The sequence below is a fragment of the Chelon labrosus genome (assembly GCF_963514085.1).
Source record: "Chelon labrosus genome assembly, chromosome: 9".
In the NCBI taxonomy this organism is placed as follows: Eukaryota; Metazoa; Chordata; class Actinopteri; order Mugiliformes; family Mugilidae; genus Chelon; species Chelon labrosus.
The window spans coordinates 15,748,563-15,767,714 of NC_140359.1; the positions used below are offsets into that span (position 1 = coordinate 15,748,563).

General features: G+C 41.9%; 1 protein-coding gene across 1 annotated transcript; it reads left to right on the forward strand.

Moving 5' to 3' along the window:
- The first annotated feature begins 866 nt into the window (after nt 1-866).
- limk2 (LIM domain kinase 2) lies at nt 867-18,379 on the forward strand. Its single transcript, XM_084550701.1, has 16 exons — nt 867-1,251; nt 1,539-1,632; nt 8,010-8,145; nt 10,694-10,803; nt 11,266-11,451; nt 11,756-11,861; nt 12,644-12,858; nt 12,949-13,135; nt 13,804-13,890; nt 14,158-14,289; nt 14,771-14,827; nt 15,039-15,104; nt 16,006-16,180; nt 16,267-16,322; nt 16,615-16,772; nt 17,206-18,379. The coding sequence occupies exons 1-16, from the start codon at nt 1,236-1,238 to the stop codon at nt 17,417-17,419; spliced, it is 1,995 nt and encodes a 664-aa protein (XP_084406827.1). The 5' UTR covers nt 867-1,235; the 3' UTR covers nt 17,420-18,379.
- Nucleotides 18,380-19,152: the final 773 nt, after the last annotated feature.

Here is a 19,152-nt window from a genome sequence, read left to right on the forward strand (position 1 = left end):
CCCACCAGAGTTGATTAAAAAATAAAATGATTCTGTCAGTTTACAGCAACAAAACCCAAAAGGTAGTTTGTGGTTCAATTCCACGTTTTGCTTTTCATTCACATCAGGCCCCACATCACATCTGTTGAAGGGTGGGGGTGCGTCACAACCTGGTGAGACCTGGACGGGACGGTTGTGTTTAGAAAAGAGCATACTGCAACCATCAACATGGAGTGTGTAGAGGTGGTTTAGACCTGTAAGTATCTGGGTCTGCATCTGGATCACAAACTGGACTGGTCGACTAACATAGACGCAGTATACAAAAAAGGTCAGAGGCGTCTAAATTTCCTCAGGACGTTAATATCTGGCGGAAGCTGCTGGACATGTTTTACCAGACTGTCGTTGCCAGTGCCCTCTTCTACGCTGTGGTGTGCTGGGGGAGGCAGCACTAAGAAGAAGGACACCTTGCGGCTGGACAAAGTGATACAGAAGGCGTCCTCTGTGGTGGGGGCAGAGCTGGAGCAAAAAACAAATTCGTCAGGAAAGTTACAAAAAAAAAAAAAAAAAAAAAACAAACTTGAAAAAATAACAATGCATTGAAAAATATATAGAGAAAAAATAGAAATATAAAGACATTCTGTATGTATGTGTGGATGGAAACTTTACAAATAAATAATAAAATTATAGAAACTATGAGATGGTGAGGTAGTGGTTCATACAACATAAGGCAGTGTTAAAAGCAGATTTTAGATATTTAACTATGAATGAATGATGAAGGACAATTATGAATCTGAGATCTTTTAACTAGGATTTGTTAGACGTTAATGAATAAATCACTTTGGTGCCTTTAAGGTAATGTCCTGCACAATCAGTGTGCAGTGCAGTCAAAGTGGCAGTAGATGGCGCCACTGTCGTTCCCTCTCATTTTGGGGCCAAACCTCGGCTCTCTCCTGCTTCCAGGTGCTGCTGTTGAGCCTTCCTGCTCTCCGTACAGGAATTTGGAGACTGCATTACGTCAGTTATCCTGCCAGCGGCACCAAAGAAAGCTGCCCCGTTCAAGAGGAATTAGCTCACTTTTTTTTTTCTCGTTTGGAGGATTGAAGGTATTTGTGGCTCACTCCTGCCGTAGCCGGAGCTCGGAGTTTGGGAGTGTTGGGCTAGGAATGAGAGTTTGAAGCGGCACATGACAGCTCCCCCGCTTCAGTATGAGAGGTTTGTAAAAGGACGTGAATATCGACGACACTCTCGGAAAGGAGATGGAGGAGCCAGAAGGTAAGGACCATTTCAGGCTGTGACTTTGTACTGAGGCGACGTTACAGTGTTTCAAATGTTGTAGTTTTATCGCTTTTTATTTGTTAGCCGCTACAACGTTGCAGCTTCAGAGCTTAACTCTCTTTTGTGGAGTTTACAACAGCGGACACAGACTACCTGTTGTTTACTCACTCAAATCAAAGTCCCTTTAGCGTCGCGGCGCAAACCCAGTTCATCAACGCTGGACGGGTTTTCTCTATAGTGCACCAAGTTTAAAGCAAAGCCTCGCCTCTTTTCTTTCTATGCAGATAATTGTTACTGCTGCTCGGGCTGTGGAGGAAAAATCCAAGACTCGTTTCACATGAAAGTCCTCCAGGACACCTGGCACAACGCCTGCTTTCAGTAAGTGGTCCCAGTTTGTGATTTTAAACATCCGTGCTGTATAGTTTGTCAGTCATCGTCTGATGAAGTGAAGCATTGGTTTTTTCTCCCCCGTTGTTCAACATGATGGACGATTTCTCTGTTTGTACTTGCAAACGGCCCTGTGGATAATCCCTGAAGCTTCTAGCCAAAACATGGCCCTACATCTGTTTTTAACAATTCACCATTGTTTCTGCGGCTCTCAGCACAAAAGCAAAAAAATGCTCCATGCACGATGTCGTTCCTGCTTCTGTCTCGGTTGACAGACCCCCTGCATGAGGCCCAGGCTCTCGGGGACGGACTGTTCAGATCTGGTTTTAAAATGAGCCCTGGGTGATCCAGTAGTGGCCACCTTAAAGTACAGGCGTGAACACACCCAAGACAAATTGAGGAAGCATTTGAGCGAGCTGATTTCAAACTACATTTGTAGACAAATACGAACCATTCTTTTGATAGTGATCCACTAGACTGTGGGTCACATTAAGGATCAACATCTTATCAAGGTTCTAAAGTAACTAACCTCAGGCCATAGATAAATAAACAAATAAATAGTATGTTAAAGTATGTGTATGCTTTCGGTGAGTGGGAAAGATTTTACAGCTTGCTCCAGAATTTGTGTCATGTCCCCCAGTCTTCATGTCATGACACAACAAACAGCACTGTTCATGGTTCTGATCCAACAGCACCAGCAGCTGTTACAGTATTCTACTCTGCCCGAGATGATGTTTGGTGTTTATTTGCATACTGAGTGGAGAAATGTGATCAGATCGAAAATGCATTTCAAATGTCAGTGCTTTCACCTGGGGTACTTATCATCCAATCACTCTGAACACATTCACATAACCAGTTCTCAACGCTCCCTCGGATAGGGATTGGCCCTTTTGTCCAGAAGGAGTTTGCCCCTCTGCTCTGAGGCTTAATGATTACCAGAGTGGAGATGATGTGAGCTCTCTGGCTGTCGCGGGTCACTGCCCCCGTAGTTAGAGATCTGTGTGTGGAGCAGTGAACCTGTGGTGCGACGCCTGCATAGTGTACATGCCAACATAATGTAACACTGACAGGGTTTTCCCCTTGGTTAACAGTGAACATTCACTTGTGCATGCGTGAGATAAAATAGCTCAGATTGTCTACAAACACTCTCCGGACAAAACTGTCATGGGACGTTTCATTTGACCTCAAGACCACAGCTGCATTTTTAAAGCAGAAGTGTCCAGATTTACTGTCTCTCTGTTGACTCACTGGGTGCTTGACACTGGGTTTTAAGCTGATTGGAACACAACTTTCTCCTCAGCGGAGTCTGGCTCAGGAACACTTGAATTTCTCTCAAATGGGACCATTCCTGTCTAAATAAGAGTTGAACTAATTTAATGTTATCTGTTTCTGGCTACTGAAATGGCCACTTCAGAGTTTATAGCCAGAAGAGTGTCCTTGCATAACCTGGGATATGAGTCTTTCCAAACACTGGCCCTTCAATAACACAAACAGCTTCTCCTGGTATCATCTCAGACACAGAGTTCCTGACACAGCTGTTACTCACCACTGATCCTCTCCCTCCCTCTGTACTTTTAGACTTTCTCATGTGATTGCTCTTGATTTGTGTAGCACCACGTCTGTCTGAAAAGTTGCATTCTTTAAAAACAGGCTATTAGGATATTTTGCATGCATGTTTGTCCCTTTTGAGATATCACCATCACTGCAAACTGACAACCTAATCACATTCTCTGCGAGACAAAACTCAAATGAAAAAAATGTTCTTGCTCATGTGATACTCCGTGGTGTTCCTTTTCTCAGTTGTGCACATGCTGCCACTCTGCCCTCTGTGCACCTAGTTTAACATTCTTAAGCGTTGACGTCACTCTTGTTCCAGTAAACCTGGCCGTGTTATTGAGGCCTATAGGTAACGCTGCGTTCGACTTCTTTGCTGTGTCCTGCATTCCTAGACAGCGATTCAGAGATGTGAATCCGCTGTCCCAGACACTTACTGCAGAAGCCTTTGTTGTTTTTTCAGCCAAAGAAAGCTGATTGTTTCCTATCTTGTTCTTTATTCAAAGGGAATAGAGCTGCAGATCCTATCATCGTGCTTGGCCACAATACAGGGCGGGGTGATATTTGATCTGTCCTGGTTCTATGTTTTCGTTGTAAAAACGTGAAATTTCAAATGCATGGAAACGGCTACATTTTTTGAGGAATTTCTGTTAGAGCGTAATTTACTTTTTGGTGCCACACATGTTGAATGAATCCCTGTGATTTAAATGTACAGAATTTGTGCTTATGTCTTGCTTAATAGTAAACTGAATACTTTGGATATGGTTGGGTTAGGGAAAAAAAAAATCATCTTCTTTTAAGTCTGTATGAATGAAAGTCAGTGTAAAAAATGTAGCTGTAGTTCTTTGCCTTTGCATAATTCAGCCGAAATTTATCTTTTGCACATGACGCTGGAAATCAGACAATGACTATTTGCATTTCATGTAAACCTAATTACATAATAATGGACTGCCCTTGTGACATGAACGAACAATGAGGGTTGTAGTGGAGATCATTTGCCCACGACTGTGCCCATTAAAAGGGAAACACGCCCTTTTCAAGTCTTAAAGGCCACCGTTAAAGGTCCCTCTCTTACTATCTCCATACTCCAACAAAGGAGTACACTCCTGCAGGAATGTGGATTTAAGGAAATGAGCAATGTTTACTTTGTAGTGTTTGTGCAGGCAGGACGATTCAATTGTTCACCGAAGAACCACCTGAGTTTGGTGCGTCCGCCTCCCATTCAGCAGCGCGCATAGAAGGAAGTCAGGTGTTTTCATAAGCTCGCATATTACTTTATCTAGATATTATAGGGACTATAATTGTGGTTTATCAGGTGTTTTTCTTGTCCAGGAATGCTTCTTGTTCAATCCAAGGAGGAAGCTTTTGTTTTTCCTGCTGCACCTGGATACTGAGATACTGGATGTCAGCCATTGAAATACTGCGCTTTGTCTTTCTCTTCCTTGTCTGTATCTGTTTGTCTGAGGAAATAATCTGAGTGCTTTGTTCACCGGACAGTATTGATACTAATCCTGCAAGTAGTGTTGAAGGCTGAGTGCTGCAACTTGATCAATACTGGATTTATTAGACTGAAACCAGTTGCAATAGGCAAGCGTTAAAAAATATAATCTAAGAATGTATGAGCATACACAAACATTTTTTTTAATTTGTTTTTGCATTATACCAGTATTCTGAGCATGCCAAGTGGAAACTTTCACAAATAAAAATGTCATTGCTGTCCGGTAGACAAACTAAATTACTGTGTAAATACAGAATACAAGAACATCTTGTTATTATACAACTGACATTTGTGAATTTAAGGATATGTAATGATATATGTGGTAAAACAATGTTCATGTTCGATTCGTTGGTTGGATGCATTGTTCCGTGTGCTCACATTCATTTATTATTTTTTATTTCCTAAACAGAAATTCAATTACTGTGTAATTCTGCATCAGTTTTGACTCGTGATTCAGATATTTGGCCTTTAGTGCAGCTGTGACCGCCGCTTCATTACTCATCTTCAGCAAACCTTCTGCTCCGTCTCCCCTCATCACATCACAGTGTGATTCATCAGTCATAATTCCACTGACCTTGTGTCCGTGCTTCAGATTTACTGGGGAACAGTTTGTTTCTTCACATTTGGTTGTTATGCAGACATTAACGTAAGACGCTGCTGCATATTAAAGACTGAACAGTTGCTTCTGCCTCAGAGCAAGTGTTTCTCCCAGTCTCCAGTTTCTCTCCCCAGAACACACGAACATGTGTTCCTCCCTCCAAAGGACAGCTCCTTCTTAAGTCATGCCAGAAAACTCTGAAATATTTGGAATCTGTGCCAAAGTCAATAATCCCGGATCAGCTATACCTGCAGTGCAGAGAACTATGTGATATGTGAGACTCGGCTGAAGACTGCTGCGAGATCTGCTCAAAAGACACAATTAGGATTTTCTTATGGCATCGTTAAGAAGTTGAGGCTTTTCCCCACAAGGTCAAAATAATCAGCAGAGATATAACAATCATGTTGCACGTCCCTGAATTAAACATGGCTGTTAATCAGGAAGTTAGTGCAGTGTCAGTTGAATGTTTATTATTGTAATCATTCCTGAAAGCAGCCTGTGTATTGTGTCACAGTTGATTCATTCGGTCTGCACATCATCCCCTAAATCTTAAGTCTCCCTTAGCATCCTTTTTACAAGTTACTGACGGATAAACTGGGATTTGATTGGAGAATTGTTGTTGTTGTTTCAGTTGTGAAGTCCTTATCCGGCTCAGATCTGACATCTCAGTGGTCTAATCTCTGACAACAGGCTTTTATCGTTGATTGTGTTCTGGCAGTCAAACCTGCCGCCACCATTTTTGCATAACCAGTGCAGCTTGTTCAAAGAACGCTCGTAGCCTGCAGGTGCTTCCCACTTTGCTGGCAACTTCAGCATTCCTCACTCTGAACATTTTGTCCCGAAGTTGTAGCCATAAACGTCCCCTTGGATTGCCAAGTATCCTCTCAGGTGTCGGCTAAGATCAATCAGCAGCTGGAGCACTATAACAGATATGAAAGAAGTTTAGTACAACAATAGTATTAAGCTTTTTAAAGTGTTGTTTTTGTAGCATTTCACAAAAATGTATGAGACGGTTGACAAAAGAGAAGTGCTAAGATTAGGACACTAATCCTAACCTGATAGTTTGAAAGCTTCCACCTTTTGACCACCAGTGTGTTTTTAGCGTTTACATTCAACCAGATAAGAAACCAATCAATGAGGAGTTTAAGTAACTGTAAGCAAAAGCTGTAAAATAAACAACTTTATCATCCAAGGACTTTGGACCTTGCAGAGATTTTCTTTGAGACTGTCTATAAGTTGCTTTCAATGTGGTGCTCCTGTTTTTCTTAAACAACTGGATCCCATTATGGTTCTGGAAATTGACTTAAGATTTGGCAGCTCTAGCGGTAGTGTGCCAAGTTTATTAACAAAATGTTCTATGAACCCACCATCTGCAAATTCTCCTTCTTCCAAAGTGGAACATCTCTCTGTGCCATCTGTCTCTCCAACACACCGCACAAATAACAGAGCATCTCAGGGACCAGGTATTTACTGGGTCCTTGTTAAATGCAGAGAAAAGAACATGTTGTCTTCATCTGGAATATGCCCCCAGCTAATGTTTATGTCCTATCCGACCTCAGAGTGGAAAGTTTTGTGTTACGAGCACTCTTGGGTTATTTAGCACTGCTCACTAGCATGGATTGTATGTGACCTGAGGAATGGGGACTGAAACAAATGTACCAAAAGGTTGGCTAGTTTGGGCGATTGGTTCAAATTGTTCTTACCAAACTGCGAATGCCTTTCTGTTGTGATTGAGTGGCTCTACGCTCTTACATACTTTCCACTTCAACCAACCAAGTAATTTCAGGAAAATTAGTAAATTAAATATATAATTTTGTGGGTAAAAATCAATCTTTTGAATTTTTATTTGATTTGTTTAATTGTGAAGAAATAAGGATCACTGATGAACTTTACATTGTCGTGCATTTATTTAGTTACTAATTATATTTTAGGAGGATATTTTTTACACAGTGGATAATACACCAACATTTTTAATAGTTCAATTCAAAGATAAAGATTTTCCAGTCTTTTTTTTTTTTTTCTCTAACTTCTCATTTGGTTTAATTTCATCTTCTGTAACCGCTTGTCCTGTGATGGGTCGCTGGGGGATGGAGCCTATCCCAGCTGTCATCGGGCGAGAGGCAGGGTACTCCCTGGACAGGTCGCCAGTCTATTGCAGGGCTAACACAGAGAGACAGACAACCATTCACACTCACATGCACACCTACGGCCAATTTAGAATCACCAATTAACCTAACTAGCATGTCTTTGGACAGTGGGAGGAAGCCGGAGTACCCGGAGAGAACCCACGCAGACACAGGGCGAACATGCAAACTCCACCTCCACTGATGCCTCACACCTTCTTGCTGTGAGGCATCAGTGCTAACCACCACACCACTGTTCCACCACTTTGTTTAATTTTAAAAAATTTAGAGGCTCAGTCCGAAACTGAAACTGCCACCTCTTTTATCTGGTGCTGTTCTCAAAGTAGAGCTCAAAATAGCTCCACCTCCAGCAGCTACAACAGTAACATGCTGCTTAGACACTGATGCTTCACTATTAGTAATCTAATGATGTCAACAATGTATTAGTCAGAGAGACTAATCCAGTACTTTTGCTCTAATACTAATAATGAGCTGAAAAACATCCAACATCCCAGAGACTTTAACATATTTTATATCACCTTAAAGTGGTTTGCTTTACATTTAAGCTAAAATACTATTTTTTTTGTCTTTCTAGATGCTGTGTGTGTTGTGATCACCTGACTAACTGGTACTATGAGAAGGATGGCAAGCTGTACTGTCGCAAACACTACTGGGAGAAGTTTGGTGAGCTCTGTCATGGCTGCTCTCTGCTCATGACCGGACCAACAATGGTAAGTCTCCTCCTCTCACTATTTTACACTTTGTCTAAATATATTTAAGCTCTGCCGGTCTGTGTGGTACGTAATGTTTTGTAAAGCTATTTCCGTCTGAACAAAAAACAGCTTTCATTTTACCGGTTCTACATGTCAGAGTACAATATAATCAGTGAAAATACTTATATTAGGCTGGGAGAGTACGCACAAACAGAGGGCGTGAAAGAGGTGAGCATCAGGAGGCAGCAAGGATGTAACAAAATTATGAGAAGATCCAAGATTTGGGTATTTTTGATAACAACAAGTTGTCTCTTTTGAGTCCAAAAACTTTAGACAAAGTCTGTTCTTAACTTCTTTAATGTGTCTTTGAATGCTCACAGTGCATGGCATGCTAAACTAATCAGGCCTTGCACTGCATTGCACTTGCTTCAGTACCACTTGTGTTAAAGATTTAAGAATTTTCTCTGGTGTGGAATGGGCATTACAGCCTCCCAGCACGCATGTATTATTTCAGACTGTGCGAGACCACTGTTGTTATATGTGACTGCCAGGCTTTCGTCGTCCGCCTTGCCGTGATCCTATAACAACAATTGCCAACATTTTCCCCCCTCTACTTAAATAATACCAGAATGTCCACCGAGCGTGTCAGTACTCGCTGTGTTCCCGTTTCTCCCTGCTGCTCCAAATTAACAGTAACATGCATTAAAAAGCAGGGGGCTGTTTTTGTTGCAGTTATTGCATTTACAGATGAGTGATACTTTGCATGGGCCGCTGCGGAACTTAGCAGAAAGAGCTCTAGACTTCACTTGTGAATTAGCCCCCCACCCCCACCCCACCCCACCTCCCCTTGAGGCCCCATTCTGTTCCCTCTTTGTACAGAAGTTCTCCACAGTTCACTTCCCCGAGCACACAGGGGATCTAGTGGAAAGAGGGCTAGAACAAGAGGTGGTTACCAACTCATATTATGGTCTGTAATGATGGCTTTTTAGAGATCAAGTATCCGTTATTAAAGCAATGCTATCCAATTTTTTTTTTTTTCAAAGAAGAAATAACACATTCTTTGCTCCACAAATTAAACGTTAAGATTATGAGCAATAAAAAATAACTGTCAACTGGTGCATCTGCAAGCTGAAACTCGAAATATAAGTGGCGACAGCTCTCGATGGTCTAAAACTTGTCCAGCATGGAGCCAGACTGAAGTTTTTCCTTTTGCCACCGAGCAACACGCATAATGGCCTCCTCTATCTGGTACTGGCATCCTGCTGCATCAGCCAGTGAAGCCAAGTGTTTCTGGCAGGCCTGAACTGGCACTGCAGCCTCTCGTCCAGAAAGAACATCATTGTGGTCCACCAGCGGAGGAGGGTCACGCAGAGTTGCCACTGCTTGTGAGGCATTCAAGGCCAGAACACTATTGTTTTTGTCCGGGTTTAATTATTTGTTAGTTTATTGATCCTTCGGGGACTTTGTTTTGTAGAAAGTTTTTGAAAGTGCTGTTCTTGAGTCCGTTTATGTCACTTCTCCTGTTTCAAAATGTTCAGACTGTGTCTCCCTTATGTGCTATACTTACTTTTTATGGCTCCATCTTGCTGTTTAAGCATGAGGCAGGCTGTGACTCCGGTTGGTGATGGTTCTGTTCTTGGCTTGAAGGCAGGGAGTTGCATGCGCACTACTGAGATGTCACAATGATTTGGCTTACATCACTTTAATCTCTCCATAGCAGTGGGGAATCCTTTCCCAGCACCGACTTACTGACTCAGAGCTGAGAGGCATGTCTGAAAAATACTGCGCAACACTCTAAACCTAAGCAGGTGTTATGTTTGTACATTCACACCAAAAGAGTGACCACACTGGATAGCACACAGACAGTAAAACTTATCTGAATATGTTTTCTGATGCTGCAGTGCATGAAGAAAACAGAAGAGCTGCTTACAGCTGCAAATAATTAAAACTTTTTGAATGATGACTTCTTCAGGAAAACAAAAATAACTCTTAAGATTTTTGCTCAAGGCATTACATGTGTCGTATCCTATCCTGTTGAATTTTGAGTTCTTGTATAAACTACAAAAAAAGTACATCAATAAACTTGTAATCGACATTTTTGTTATTTGAACAGATCAATTTCCCTCTCGTTTATGGGCAGACGCATTATCTCACCTTGCATGAGAGAGAGAGATGAAAGAAGACAGACAAAATAGGAGTGTGACACATTTTTAGAAAGGGAAATTGGTCAGTCATGTGTAGGCAGTGTCAGTGAGAGAGAGAAAGCACATGACAGACTGCACGCTGATTTGAAACGGTTGAAAGCGAGATTGGCTGAAAGACGAGCAGCTCAGACCTGCAGAAGCTGACGTCAGAGCAGATTCCAGACGGGCTGAGAGTGAAGCAGGTGTTACGACTGTGTCACCGCTCGCAGTGGGAGGAGAGCAGAAAGCACCACGCAGCAAAAACAAACTCATCTCACACGAGCGAAGCACTGAAGAAGAGACCGGCAGCATCACCATCATCACCATCGCGTTACTCCTTACTGCTTTGGATGGCAAATAAGTTAGTTTGTTTTTGGTTCCAGGTGGCCGGAGAACACAAGTACCACCCTGAGTGTTTTGTGTGCCTGAGCTGCAAAGTGGTGATTGAAGACAGGGATACGTATGCCTTAGTCGAGAGGTCGAAACTCTACTGGTAAGTCACCTGCACTGACTTTTCTTTAAAGCTGTTGTTAATATTGGGTTCGGTTTAGAGGATTCACGTGCAGCTGGCATGAATTTTATAAGGTCAACATTCTTTTAAGATACAATCTCAATATTCAGGCTGTTTTTTTTTGTTTTTTATAGCTTTACGGTTGTTAAGTTGTTGATACACCGGCGGGACAAACGAATTAACAATGGTGTTTAGCTTAGCTTAGTTTGAGTTAAGGGTTTCTTGCACTTAATTATACTGCATGGTGCTATCAGCACAGATTATATGCTCATATATATGAAATGTGTATTTTTGGTTGGCATGCTTTAACGGTGGTTTTGATGAATAACGGGTAGTGATGTTATGACAGCTTAGTCTTTATTTCATGACTGCTATAATTTTCAAAATACATTTGTACCAAAACCAAAAGCCCACTTTTAATGTGTCCTCTCTGATTGTTTGCAGTGGAAAGTGTTACAAGCAGGTTGTCCTTACACCCATGTTGGAAAAACGCTCCCACGACTCGATCCTAGACTCGCTGCCCCACACAGTGACCCTCCTCTCGATGCCCTCTGCGGCCAACGGCAAAAGGGGCCTCTCCGTGTCTGTGCTGAGGGACGTCAATGGCTCAGCGAGCGTTCAGGTCAAAGAGTAAGTGGGACCTTTTTTTTTTTTTCTTTCTTTTTTGCTCATCTCCGTACCTGTCTCCCTCCTCTGTGGGAGCTGCATGAGTAATGCTTTACGCAAGTTTGATTATAGGGTGCTTGCTAAAAAGCAGGTGTGTGTGTGTGCCGCAATACAAGACATAAAAAACATAGCTATTGATTGTTTAATAGATACTCAAGAGTGTTTCAGTTTCTCATGTTATGTCATTCTTGTTTTATTTGCTGACTGGCAGACAAGTCATTGGTACTTCCAGTTCTCTCACATTCATGTTGGTACTGTGTTGTTACAGGGTCAAAGGGATGCTTATTAGCCCAGAGGTGCGAAACGCCATCCATGTTGGAGACAGGATCCTGGAGATTAATGGCCTTCCTGTGGGGACATTGATGGAGGAGGAGGTGGGCTTAAACTTCACACATATTATCTCTCAAGTAGTGATCTGTAATTATTCAAATGAAGCTAATTAGTTTCCTCATTACTTTCATTCCTTAAAAGCGTCGCCGTGTTCTTATTATGCAACAGCTGCTCATGTGATTTTGGCATTCCTCACATTCCTCAGTCAATTTATACATGCTTTAGCTGGGAGAGGGAGGTATGTGGATGGCCTGCACTTAAAGGCTCATTCCCACAACCTCACCCTCACACCATCACACCATCGCTTGCATACCAAAGCAGTCATCATTCACTGCTTGGTTTGTGATTGGTATGTTCCTCTCCACTCGGTCTTCCTTTTACCATGTTTCAGTATTACATATCCTGTTGTCTAGGTTATGTGCAGTTGCATTTCATTTGCTGTCATTTGTTTTTGTTTGATAACCTGAACAGATTTCGTAATCGTGGTGAAATCATGTCCTGTCAAACTCTCTCTGACGGTGTACTTCCGATGTAATATTCCTGACTTCAATGTACTTGTGAATACAGGGAAATCTTTTGTGATACAACTGTCATGAGCTCCAACAGAGCTCGATCTGATTATTATCAGCAGGAGATCAGATGATTAGCAGTTTGTTTCCGTTCCTGAAGTGTATTGTTCTTACAACAGGCATTATTGCTGCGTTACCACATAATCTCATTATGAAATTAGAATAAACTGAATTTGCATCATTTATTTTTAATACATCATATGTATTGCGACAGATCCGTTCCACCCAGTCATTTCAGAATCATCTCTCTTATTCAGGTGGACGATCTCATTCACCGTACCAGTCAAACGCTGCAGCTGCTTATCGAGTATGACCCGGTCAGGCAGCGCTTGGACCGGCTCAGGCTGGGATCCCCCGGGAACCAGCTAGGAGGCCCAGCCACCTCCCGCATGCGCCTGTCCTCACCTTCTGACGCAGTCGTGGAGAGGACAAATGTCGTTGATGACGGCACATTGAAAAGGAGGTCTTTGAGGTATAGTTTAAGGTTTTGAGGTCTTGTCCGCAATGGAGAATAGATTAACGTATGTAATTATTAATTACCCCCTTTTCTGTCTTACCTCAGGCGCAGTAACAGTATATGTAAGTCACCCGGACCAAATTCTCCTAAAGAGTCGCCTTTTATTACACGAGACATCGGACGCTCTGAATCTTTGAGATCCTCCAGTAGCTGCTCTCATCGCATTTTCCGGCCATGTGACCTCATCCATGGAGAGATCTTAGGAAAAGGCTTTTTCGGACAGGCCATCAAGGTCAGCCTCTACCCTTCATCGGTTATTCACCATGTATTTGACTCCTGTCATTCAGAACTATTTGTGGACGTAGTTATTTAGTTTGTTTGTTGTTCCACTGGGTAAATTCCTTGTCGTAGCACAGCAGGTTTAAACCGTTTACACACCTTAAAACACAAAAATGAAACAAACAGAAATGCATAAGGCAGAACAAAACAGTGACTAGCAGAATAACACAGAATCCAAACTTGTAGTTCAGGGCTCCTGTAGGTACAGGTACTGGGCTTGTGCTAAAGAAGGCCCTTTTGCCTGCCAACACTAAGCTTCAGGATCCTGTACCTGCACCCAGAAGGTAGTACAGTACAGAGACGTAGAGATGGAGCGGGTGTGGGTGTGTTATGTTCTGTGCTATTGTGTAGTTGTGGCAACTACAATTGAGCTCTGAGCCGCTGGGTGTGTTAAGAGCTATTATCTTGGCAACATTTGGCATTCTTTGTTCAAGTTGGGGACAGAGAGTATGTTGTAGAAATAGGTGGAGCAGCAGCACAAGATAGGGTGAACAGTGCGTTGGCAGAACAGTAGGAGGAAGTGGAGGGGCAGAATTCAGTCCTTGAGTATACAGAGGGCTGATGGTCTTTGATGGTTCCTACTGTAAGCTTGTGGTGACATGGCAACTATTTCCATTCCAGGTGACTCATAAAGCCACCGGAGAGGTGATGGTGATGAAGGAGCTGATCCGCTGTGATGAGGAGACGCAGAAAACCTTCTTGAAGGAGGTTTGTAATCTGCAGCGAGAGGCCTGTTTATCCTTACAGACAAAACAGTCCACAGTCTGTGGAGCTGTTTATTAACACTCACAACGGAACACATGTCCAAACAATTACCTCTTTGTACGTTCTTATTTTGAGGCTGTCGTTTCAGTCTTGTGGGAACATGTTAATTTTATTGTATTTAATTCTATTTCTCATGGATTAACCTTGGTAGAAACTGATTACGGATAACTTGCTTATCATAATCAGGAACTTCTGTCTCTCTGTTTTCAGGTCAAAGTAATGAGAAGTCTGGATCATCCCCACGTTTTGAAGTTTATCGGTGTGCTATACAAGGACAAGAGGCTAAATTTGATAACTGAGTTTATTGAGGGAGGCACTCTGAAGGATTTCATCAGAGACATGGTGAGTTAAACTTGTTGTTTCACATAAAGCCTCTCCTCTCCACTGTAGTGCACAAAACCCTCCAGTGGCCACAGAATGAGCGGCTCAGAGTTGTGTAGGAAGGGTGTGACCTGAAGTAAACTCTGCACTGATTCAGGCCTCCCAGCTCTATAATAGGTTGGCTGGCATGTGAACTGACTGAGACGTGGTATGAGAAAAGTTGTGGAAATTGTTCCCAGGTGAAAATCAAAGAGTTGTGCTCACCTCCCTCCAAAGCTGGCTGCTTTTGAGGAGCTGTACAGCTCAGCACGTGGACTAATGAGGGGAGGGAGAGGGTTTTGTTTCGGATGACATTTAAAGTATGTGAGGGAGGTTTTGTTTTATAAAGGTTTAATTTTACGGCATTGCTGTCTCTATTTTGTTGCAATCTATATTGGCTTCTTTTATGGACCCTGAAGGAGCTTCACTTCATTAATCCTTTGCCTTTGCTCTCGCCTAACAGGAACCGTTTACATGGGAGCAAAGGGTGAGCTTTGCAAAGAGTATCGCTTCTGGCATGGTGAGTTGGCATCTTGTAAAAATATCAGTATAAGTTAAACATTTAGCAACATAAGTGAGTGCAAATGTGCACATCTATGGAGCATTTTGTAGACACTATGACCAACACAGAAATCTAATCATCTGACGATTATGTTAAACAAAAACCTGATGATTAACACAGAAAGGCATCTACCTTTACCTAACCCGACTTTCTCTTTTTTATTTTTTAGGCGTACCTTCACTCGATGAGCATCATCCACAGAGACCTCAATTCTCACAATTGCCTGGTTAAACTGGTACGTCAAATGGCATGTTACCAGTCCATCAAACAGCAGTAATAATAATAATAAGGGGTGGCAACCATCTGTGCTTTTAATTTGTTGGTGCGAAGCCATTCAGACATTCAGTTGGGACTAAAAGCTGCTCCAGTGGTTACCATAACTAATATAGTTCCCTCACCTTTTGGAGCATTTGTTCTTTGTTTTTAAGATACAGGAACAGTTGGATCCATACCAACTGTGTACTAGAAACATATTGCACAGTTGTCGACTGTAGTTGTATGTAGTGTGTCCTGTGTGTATTGAGTCTGGAAGAAGATATATATATACTGATCAGCCACAACATTAAAATCACTGACAAGAGAAGTGAATAACATTGACCATCTTGTGACAACACAATGTTCTGCTGGGAAACTTTTGGACCTGGTATTCATGTAGAGGTTACTTAGACATGTACCACCCACCTACACCAGACCAGGCACCCCCACCCCATAGCAATGACAACTCCTTGATGGCAGCAGCCATCCCCAGCAGGATGCAGCCTGACACAGGCACACACACAAAAACACTTTAGGAACAACTCAAAAAAAGAAAAAAAAAAGAAAAACAGCACAAGGTGTTGACCTGGCCTCAACATTCACTAGATCCCGAATTGATCAAGTATCTGTGGGATGCACTGGAACAAGTCTGATCCACAGAGGCCCCTCCCCTCAACCCACAGGACCCAAAGGCCCCCACTAACAATATTGTGCAGATGGTCATAATGTTATGCCTGATTGGTGTATGTGCAGAGGAGGAAAGAAAGAAGGGAAAATATAAATAAACTAAAGGAATGCATTACTACTACTAAATACTACTTATTTTTAAGTATTTTGTCGTTCTTCCTTAAAGTGAAGTATTAAGTGTCGTCATTCTACAGGACAACACTGTCGTCGTTGCTGACTTTGGACTGTCGCGACTCGTGGTGGAGGACAAAGTGAAACCTCCCCCTGAAAAACCTACCAACAAGAAGAGGGTGTTCAGACGTATCGACAGAAAGAAGCGGTATACTGTAGTGGGAAACCCTTACTGGATGGCACCAGAGATGCTAAATGGTGAGCTGTTGACAAGTTGATGTGTAAAGGTTTACCCGTTGTGTGAGTCAGTCAGGGCATTTACTGACCGTTTGATGTTATTTCAGGTAAACGCTATGACGAGAAGGTGGACGTTTTCTCCTTCGGAATTGTGCTGTGCGAGGTACGAGTTTACTCCGATTATCTGCTTTGAATTCAGTTCTTAAAGGTGGATGTAGTGGTTTGGCACAGTTATCAAAACATGTTCTCCTCAGGGCTGTATTATCAGATCATGATAACACAGCTTTGATCAAATATTGGTCAATCCAAGCGAGTTTTGGGACAATTCCTTTTATAGTGCTAGAGAGTAATGCAAAGTTAACACCATTGTAGTTTATGGACTTAAAAACCGTTGCGCATCTCTATCTATAGATGGATTCACCCTTTTTAATCTCCTATCTATTCTTACTATTCAGATCATTGGGAAAGTATATGCAGACCCCGAGTGCCTCCCCAGGACTCTGGATTTTGGTCTACATGTTGGCAAATTTGTGGAGAAGTTCCTCCCTGAAGACTGTCCACAAGCTTTCTTTCCACTGGCTGTGGCCTGTTGTGACCTCACACCAGACACCCGGTGAGTATCTGCTCGACTCACCACTTCACTTCACTCACCACTTTTTTATATATATATATATATATATATTTCTTTATAAAAAGTATTTTTTTTGCACAGTTGTCGACTGATTATGAGTACTGCTACTTAAAGGCAATGTCAAGAGAATATAAAATATAAAGCCACCCATAAGAATAACATTATTTTATTGCTCACTATAATGGCCATGTTTGCTTCACTCTGAGAGATGGCGCTATAGTCGGTTAACTGAACTCAAGGATAAGTAGTGGAAAAAAACATCTTCAAATGCCATCTCGACCTGCCCCGCACAGGGACACGCCTCAGCAGCCAGATTGCTTCCTTGTGTTTTGTCTCAACCTTGTCAGTCTGGTTTTTAACCTCGAACCCCTCTGCGCGCCCTCGCTGATCTTCCCTCCTCCTCCTTTTCCCTCAGTCCACCTTTCCAGAAACTTGAGGACTGGTTTGCAGCTCTATCCCTCAACCAGGAGTTGGGAATCCCCCTGCCAGCCGAGCTGGATGAACTGCATCAGAGTCTGAGTCGACTCTACTGGCCTAAAGACGGCTCTCCAACCCAGGGCACCGATCAGCCATTAACCCCAACGGCAGCCTCTCCAGACTGTTCCAGCATGGCAGACACTGGCACCTAGCACTTGTGCCCGTTTGGTCCCTCTTTTACCTTTTGTGACGCCTCTGAACTGCTGCACTAATACTGTGGATGAGAAAAAGAGGAAAAATAGTATTGAACGTGAGCCATTTTAGAACTGGATAACCTTAGGTAGCTGGACCAATCTCCCTGTGTGGTACCATAACTCTGTGAGTGCCAGCAAACTGCAATCAGAGTGAAAAGACACATTTCAAAACGACAAGTGTTAGTTACTAATTTTTCTTACCCATCTACGCCATCTCTCAACGCACACGTGGGTGCTTTTAATGTTTACTGTGATAAAAATGTAACTTTGCTTGGTTCTTATTCTGTACAGGGCACCAGTATAATTTATGAGGCCACAGCAGTTTTGTTTTTTTCTTGCTCTGAAGTTGTTGTTGTTGTTGTTTGCTGTGTGAAGAATCCATAAACTAGTCCTTGCCTATAAGTAGGTCGACATCTCTTCGGCAGCAGAGAAAACAAAGATCGAGCTGATTGACATGTCCTAGAAAACAGGCAGTAGTGGAGTGTTTAGATCTTTAATTTTCTTCCAAGCACCTCTGTTTTTATTTCTTAATATTCTAATTATTTTAATTGATTTCTCAGAATGATGATGAACACTATTTAGGACAAGAGCTCTTTTGACATGTACGACTGTTCTTAGTAATTGTCACACAAGATCAGAGCTCACCGTAACAACCTGCTTTGTACAGACGGAGTGGATTTGTTTTCTTAAGAAGTGTATATAATTATGTACATACTATACATCTAATTTGATTTCATTTTTCTAATGGGAACTCTAGATTTGTAGATTTTTTTTTTTTTTAGACATTTCGTCAACTGTGGGCGTTTTTTTTTGCCTTCCTTTTGTTTTTTGCTATCATCATGCGAGGTACTGACGATCAGTTGTAACCACTGTTATTTATATCACTGTAGTGTTTCGTAAATAAAACCTCAGAAAGCCGCCTGTCGTCTTGCCATTATTGAATCATGAGTGGCACGACACAATTCAGGATCGATCGATGCCAGTGAAGGATTTTCTTTTCTTTTTCTGCAAATAATCAGTTCACAGAAGTCTAAAATCTCATTATTTGATTGATTTATAAATGTTTTAAAAGATCATTGCTCTCCTTTTTAGATCCTTTAATGGGTGCACAACTCCAAAATCTCTTTTCCATAACACATATGTACACTTTAAAATATTTTTACACTTTTTTATTCTAAAATTTTAATTGACTAAAGACGAATAGGTTAATAAGTATGTATTTTTCAGTAATTGATGTCTGCAGCCTTAAAAAAAGGATCATAAAACAGTGAATAATGTCAAATAAGGTCTTCAGCTTTAAAATTGAAACAACCAGAAATCCATATTTCATATTACTGTGTTGTTTTTTTTAGCTGTGAAGAATCTGGACAGCATATTTTCACCTCATTTTACAATCTTAATCTGCGGTGATGCCAATAAATGAATTGCCAACAGAGGGAGCTGATGCAAAGTGCTGCTTCTGTGAACAACCCTTCGATAATGAGACACTTAATAATAACCGTCGGAGCATCCCTGCTACTATCATTCCTCCCCATTCATTTTAAATGATAATGATTACACGACACCTCATTGTCTGTGTTTGACGTTTTATTTCAGTCTCAGCAGTGAAAACCTGCATTCATACAAATACAAGTACTAAAATTGAGAAGCAGAGCAACAACCATGGTATTTTGAACACTGTTATGAAGAAA